Source organism: Micromesistius poutassou, assembly GCF_964030765.1.
Source record: "Micromesistius poutassou genome assembly, chromosome: 13".
NCBI lineage: Eukaryota > Metazoa > Chordata > Actinopteri > Gadiformes > Gadidae > Micromesistius > Micromesistius poutassou.
The window spans coordinates 5,554,246-5,561,745 of NC_140283.1; the positions used below are offsets into that span (position 1 = coordinate 5,554,246).

At 48.3% G+C, this 7,500-nt stretch overlaps 1 protein-coding gene across 3 annotated transcripts in view; it reads right to left on the minus strand.

Moving 5' to 3' along the window:
- The window catches only part of fgd4a (FYVE, RhoGEF and PH domain containing 4a), a 39,569-nt gene that overhangs the window by 26,392 nt on the left and 5,677 nt on the right, over positions 1-7,500 (minus strand). The window contains exon 1 of one of the 3 annotated variants that reach the window (XM_084476987.1): positions 577-673. The exons of the other annotated variants lie outside the window; for them this stretch is intronic. Within the exon in view, the coding sequence (XP_084333113.1) occupies positions 577-649 (73 nt within the window). The 5' untranslated portion in view covers positions 650-673. Of the gene's footprint in view, positions 1-576; positions 674-7,500 lie in introns of those variants that run through there. 3 annotated transcript variants of the gene reach the window in all.

The window sequence follows — 7,500 nt, forward strand, 5'->3', positions numbered from 1 at the left end:
CACACACATACACACACACACACACACACACACACACGCAAGCACGCACGCACACACACACACACACACACACACACACACACGCACACACGCACTCACACTCACACAGTCTTCAGTCTATCTCTTTCTATATATAATATTAATATTATATATATATATATATATAATATTTACAGGGTTCAGCTTAACATTTACAATATTTGTTATACAAGCAGAATAAGTTGCTTTCCAGAGGTATTGAGCCTATTATTGAGAAGTACAGTAGTAAATTAAACAGCAATTCCAAAACATTCTTTCTGTAACTCTCTGTCCTACCACCATTTTTATTATTAAATCTTATGAGTATAAGTGTGTGTGTGTGTGTGTGTGTGTGTGTGTGTGTGCGTGTGTGTGTGTGTGTGTGTGTGCGTGTGTTCCATCCTCAACGCCTTAATCGGTCAATATCACCTCAGCAATACCGAAAAAAAAAAAAAACCTTATCAAGTCAACTGACATCCATCCCAGCAGCGCTGCTTCCGCCTAAAGCTATCGAGGTGATCCTGGTGTGAGTACGACAGAAAAGCAGCCCCCCCGTACCTGGCAGAAAGGTCTTCCTGGAGAAGGGAGGTCTGGACCGGCCCACGGTGGCGTGTGCGTGGCGCCTATCCATCCTGCACCCTCGCTCTCTGTCTCTCTCTCTCGCTAGCTCCCCCGTTCTCTCTCATGGGCTGTCTGATGTGATGACTCGCCCACACTGTGGTGTTCTCTCTCTGTGTTGTGTTTCTAAACACAGCAACACCTTCCTGGCTCCGCCCACTGCCTCAATGCACCACACTAACCGGTTCCCCAGGAAACCGGGGGGGCGGGGGGGGGGGGGGGGGGGGGAGAGAGAGAGAGAGAGAGAGAGAGAGAGAGAGAGAGAGAGAGAGAGAGAGAGAGAGAGAGAGAGAGAGAGAGTAAAGCTTGATAGACGAGAAAGAGTGTGAAATAGCAGGAGGGCAAAGGAGTGGTAAGGTTTGTGTGTCTAATGTAATAATGAGGTGTTCTAATCTGAATCTAATCTGAATCAGCTGTTCCTTATTCCAGAGAATGACTCAGTATCTGTTTTACACTTATGACCTCCGGACACTGTCCAGAGGATCAAGCGTGTTTGTGTGAGTGTGTGTGTGCGAGGGTCTCTCTGTGTGTTATGTGCGTTTTGATTTGCCATTGAGGCAGACCAGATGAGACTCTCTTTGCCAATTCTCTTGTTCTTCCTTAATGGCCAATTACTGAAAGAGTTACGGTTAACTGTCACAAACATAATGGGGGGGAAATTAAAAGAGCCAATGAACCTTTTAAAGGTGTCCAGAGCGAGCAGATGAGGACCAGCAGATGGCTGAGTCCTGACTCAGTGATAGATGCTCTTTGTCTGTCGCGTGTCGCGCTCGCTTAAGATAAGATGAATAAACAAAGATGGGAAATGGATTAAGGAATACGAATTACAAAGAGACACTTTTCAGTGTTTCACTGTGACATCTGTGATGTCAGGTGACCCCCAGCAGGTCCTGGCTTCCTGTGCGTCGTCCCAGCATGCCAGGATAAACTCTGAGCCTGATCTCCCCGTGCTCCGCTGGCCCGTGAGTAATGACGCCAGGGCCCCACTGCTCCCCACCCAGCTCCATACACGGCCATACACCCCTGACCCCTGCCTTGACCTCCACACACATAAACACACACATGCACGCACTGAAACACACACACACGCACACACACACACACACACACACACACACACACACTCTAACATGTGCTCACAAGCACACGCAATTGCCCACACATGCACACACATCCACACACACGCTCTCATGCATGCATACAAGCACACACACACACACACACACACATCTCATACCAATCACAAATAGAGTCAGACGTATTGGAATGCCAAGGGTAAAGGGTGCAAAGCACAGGAGACAATAGAAGGGAAACAGAGGTAGAAGCTGTGCTCTGCTCATTCGGTCATGCAGCTTCATGTCACTGATGCCCTAAGGAGAGACTGGGACATTTCTTTTCTGGGTTGAAAAAGGTTCTTTACAGTAGGAAGAGAATGAGCATGGTGACAGAGAGAGAGCGGGATGAAGAGAGAGAGCGAGAGAGAGAGAGAGAGAGAGAGAGAGAGAGAGAGAGAGAGAGAGACACAGAGAGAGGTAATTACGGTCCATGCAGGAGTGTGATGGAAACAGTACTCTGGACTGAACTAATCAATAGGTGGAATAGAGAGTATGCGATAACATCGACGGGTCGTTCTCGGCCTCTCCCTATCTGTCCTTTAACATGCTGCCATTCACCAGTCCTCCACTATTTTGTCTTCCTGGTCTAATCCATCCTCACCCCCGTCCTCTCTCCCCTCCTCCTCCCTCTGTGACTGGGTCGTCCCTGGTAACCAACAGCAGCCTCACAGGTGCTGGAATGGAGTCGTCCATACGCGGTCAATAAATCAATAATAAATCAATCAATAAAGAGGCTACACCGTCAGTCTGTTGTTTGGATGGACACGCCACCTGGTCGGGCCCAGATCAGAGTGAGTTTACATCATGAGTGGAGGATATCTGAGTCACTCCCTCTGGTCACTTATAAATAACCATAGAAATGGATTTAACTGAGAGTGTAGACAGTGGATCTGCGTTCCGGTGTGTTTGAATAAGTGTGGGATCATGTCACATAGAGTCACTTGTATGAAATACAGAGCATGACACTGTAAACACAAGCTGCATTCCCATGCGTGTTTGATGTTGATGTTGGGTTCTGGCCCAGTCTGGTCTCAGACCCCATGGGGATATCTCCCTTTGTGTGCTCTACTGTTTGTTTACATTCTGCATGGCACAGTGGGAAGGGCGCAACCTTTTACTAAAATTAGAACACACCCATATTTGGAAGCACTATTTATGTATATTGAAAAAGGCAAGTTTCTGCGTCTACGTTTTGGGTCGGATGTGAATCGTGTCACAATGGCAGGGACGAGGGTTGAGGAGCTGGCCTTTTGAATAAACAAGCAGATATCATTTAGCAATACATGTAAAGATTATGTAGTCGTGAAAGAATTCCTGAGGGAACATAAAGAGTCATGTTGTTGACGCTGACAGAGCCGCGCTGACTAGTCAGTCACAGAGGTTCCTCATCAACAATGGCGGACGGACGGGGCCCATGCATTATGGAGGAGCGGGATGAATGCTCGCTCGCATCACAAGCGAATCCAACAGCGGGCGAAAAGAAAAAACATGCGGCTCAAGGGGAGTCATTGTGTTCCGCAGTGAATGTGCTTGTGTGTGCTTGTGTGTGTGTGTGTGTGTGTGTGTGTGTTTGTGTGAACTGACATTGTGGAAGAAGGAATGTGAGCATGCAGAATCCTTAAGCTAAGGCTGGGAAAGAGAGAGAGAGAGAGAGAGAGAGAGAGAGAGCGACTGTGTGAACTTCTTTATTTTATCCTTCCTGTTTCTTTTTTAGTAACAAGAAAGGCCTCCACAAGTTCCACATATAGCACACACATATACACACACACACACACACACACACACACACACACACACACACACACACACACACACACAATAAGGAGAAGAGAGGGACTAGATGTTCTCTCTGAGTAAAGGGACAGCCTGTCTATCCCTATCTGTGAGAGGAACCCCCACCTCAGGGCCGCAGACCTGGGGTTTGGTAATGAGTGGGTCAGTGTGTCATATTGGGAGTTTAAGGGCTGCGGTCATCATTAGTTACATTTCATTATGTTCTAAAGCCTTCGTTCTCTTTTCCCCCTTAGCTTCCTCTTTTCAGAAACGGGCCGTCTCCTCCTCGCGTCATCCCTTCTTACTAGTGACACAGGGACCCCATCCCCCCCGGACCCCCTAAGTGACACGCTCCCCTCCCCCACCTAGCAACACAGCCCGCCAGCCTCTAGGCTCTGACAGACGCTCACACATGCAAGATGCTAATAAAGTTCCACGAGAATATATTTTGATTGTTGTGGCCTTTTTATGAGTCAAAGAAACAAAAGCAAAAAGTGTGTTGGTGTGTGTATGTGTGTGTGTGTGTGTGCAGGGGGGGGGGGGGGGCAGTGTTGTAGTTAAGATAATCTTCAATCTGTAAATAATAAATCATTCAGTCTGTATGTAGTTAATTGAAGTAATTGTACTATGTGTCTGCTTCTAATACATAATACTGTTCCAGTAAGTCTGTTGCTGTTTAACAAAATGGGTTTCCAGTCAACTCATCTGCTGACTAATGATTGACAGTGAGTGTAAGGATACGTTTGACATATTAAGCTATAACAATATTATATTCAAAAAACTTTTCAGAAGCATCAAAATCATTTTTAAATCAACTGAAATAATGAATAGCATAAATAACTGACAGAAAATGTCCATTCAAACAAGCCACTTTTCTACAGAGTTGAACAGAAAGACTGATTTCAAACCAAACAACACGCAATCAAAGAACAACTAAACAAACGCTGTTTTACTTAAGAGGCATGTGAAAATAAGTGCAAAAACCAGCTCAACAAGCCCACAGCTCCCAGCAAGACATTAATATATTATCACAGGTTGTGGATGAATATGAGTAGAAGATCTGCTGATGCAGCCGGGACATCAGCCAGAGACTCGTTGGCAACAAGGTTCTGGAAGCTACAGGGTTAAGCTGGAGGAAATATATCTCTGCTGACAAAGTATCTGATCTTAACTGCAGAGATAGCGTTCAGCCTTCAGAGAACTGAACATAGACTTTCTTCAGCCAGCCTTGCGGAATACATATAAAAAACGCACTGCTTTCATGGGGTTAAGCGATGGCTAGCCACAGCCAGCACATATGAAGTAAGACACCTGCATGAATATAACAAACCACAAACACAGACACACACGTCATCTCGCTGTCTGTATGTTTGAATGAGTGTGTCTTTGCATGTGTGTGTGCGTGTATATTTGCAGTTTGTGTTTTTTTGCAGCTTCTAGACACACCCACACACACGCACACACACCCACACACGCACACACACACACACACGCACCCACATGAACACACACACACACACACACACACACAAACACACATACACACACACACACACACACACATACACACACACACACACACACACACACAAACACGCACACACACACACACACACGCACACACAGACATACGAACACACAGCGCACGCAAACACGCACAACCACGCATGCACACATGCACCCACACACAAACACACTCACACACACACACACACACACCCAGCTTAACACACACATCCATGCACAGACACTCACACGCAAACACACACCCACGCAAACACAGGCATGCATGCACAGTCACACACACACACACACACACACACACACATACATACACACACACACACACACACCCACACAAACACTCCATGGAATCCGTTAAGATGAACCTGGATTGTGATGTTGTGTTCTTGGTTCCTCCCTTTGTTACGCCACATTCCCTGTTGCCAGTCCGTGAGATCCCAACATGGGAATCCCAAACGGTAGCTGGAGGTTCTCTGGGGTGGGGGAGAAACCCAGCCTGCCCGAGGGACGCATAGTGATCAGCCTCCGTCTGCATTATGCACCCGGTGTGAACCGAGGGCTGAGCGGCCGAAAGCCCACGCTAAGATACGTCTACAGACAGGAACATAGACACACCAACCTGGCTGAAATGTGATGCTTCACTGATGCTCGTATGTCCAGAGTCCAAAGGAGAGATTCATATCCAATGAATGGCGTTCCAGAAGGATGCGATTGTGTCTCTCTCCCAGCTCCAGACGGATGTGTTTCCTTGTGTGTGTCTCTCTCCCAGCTCCAGATGGATGTGTTTCCTTGTGTGTGTCTCTCTCCCAGCTCCAGATGGATGTGTTTCCTTGTGTGTGTCTCTCTCCCAGCTCCAGATGGATGTGTTTCCTTGTGTGTGTCTCTCTCCCGCCCTGTTTCCCTGGCACCAGCCCTCGCTAACCGGCAGGTCCAGGCTTGCGTTCAACTGCTGCCTCGCGGCTTCCCTTGCATCCTCCCTTCCCTCCCTCTCTCTCCTCTCTCTCCCTCAAACACACACACACACACACACACACACACACACACAGAGCCTCCCAGTCAGACAGACCGGTTGGTCCCTTCCTCGCCCAATCCGCTGTGGACTCCTCTTTGTTTTTTCTCACGCTCTCCTGCTACGTACCCTCGGTGTCTCCGTGCCGGCGCTCCGTCTCGCTCCATGTGCTTCCATTCTGCGGCGTCAGGAACACAGAACCAGCTTCCCTGGGAGGGGCGCGTGCGGCCGGGGAACCAACCACCTCGACACCCTAAAGCCCCTAAGGCGTCACCCTGTCTCTCTTGCCTCTTTCTCTCTCTCTCTCTCTCTCTCTCCCTCTCCCTCTTGCTCGCTCTCTATCTCGCTCCTCTCTCTCTCTCTCTCTCTCTCTCTCTCTCTCTCTTTGTGATGTGTGTGTGTGAGTCGCGTGGACAATCGGCCCTATTGTATGGGTCAGAGGGGAGGTCCAACGGAAGAGGAGTGTGTGTTTGTGTGGGGTGGTGGGGGTTGGGGGGTGTTGGGGGGGGGCAATGAGCTGTGCTCATCTGCTGCACCCTCCTCCGTCGTTAGTCACCACAGACGGATATGTAGGTGCTGACTCCCACACAATACAAGCCCCCCCACCCTCCTCCCACAGTAGGGGAGAGGGGGTGCAAGGGCTGGTGACATGATGGCAACAACAGATTGAGAGGCAACAAGAGAGAGAGAGAGAGATGGGGGAGAGAAGATCTGCAGACTCATACTGTGAGGGAGACGGGTAGGAAACCAATCGACCGTGAAGGCGGTGTGGCTTTCTAGGCAGAGGTCTGTTTGTGTCGTATGTCTCGTTCAGGGTCTCTCACCCTTCAATGTAGCCTCTCACTCCGAAGAGTTTAATTTCACTTCCCTTTTTTCAGGGCTCAGCTAACACTACTGTGTGTGCGAAAGAGAGAGCGAGGGAGAGAGAGTGGGATAGAGCGAGAGAGAACGAGAGAACGAGAGAGCAAGAGAGAGCGAGAGAGAGAGAGAGAGAGAAAGAGAGAGAGAGAAAGAAAGAGACAGGGATTGAGCGAGAGAGACCTTTTTGTACGTCAAACCCCTTGAGTCCGGGTGAGTTTATGACATAGTGGGGATCATGTCTCAGAGCTGACACGACTAGGAAGTGTTGTCAACACGTATTGTTAAAGACACCTGTAGACCAGATAAAGTCAAATAGACAGAGAGAGAGAGAATGAGAGAGAGAGAGAGAGAGAGAGGGTGAAAGAGAGAGGGAGTGTGAGAGAGAGAGAGAGAGAGAGAGAGAGAGAGAGAGAGAAAAGGGTGAGAGCGAGAGAGGGTGAGAGTGAGAGAGAGCGAAAGAAAGAGGGTGAGAGAGAAAGAGAGAAGAGTGTGGGGGGAAATTCTTACGTTGTCACATTTAATAAACCCATCTCACACTTGTTGTATGTGTGAATGCATGTGCACACATACAAGGCATGAATA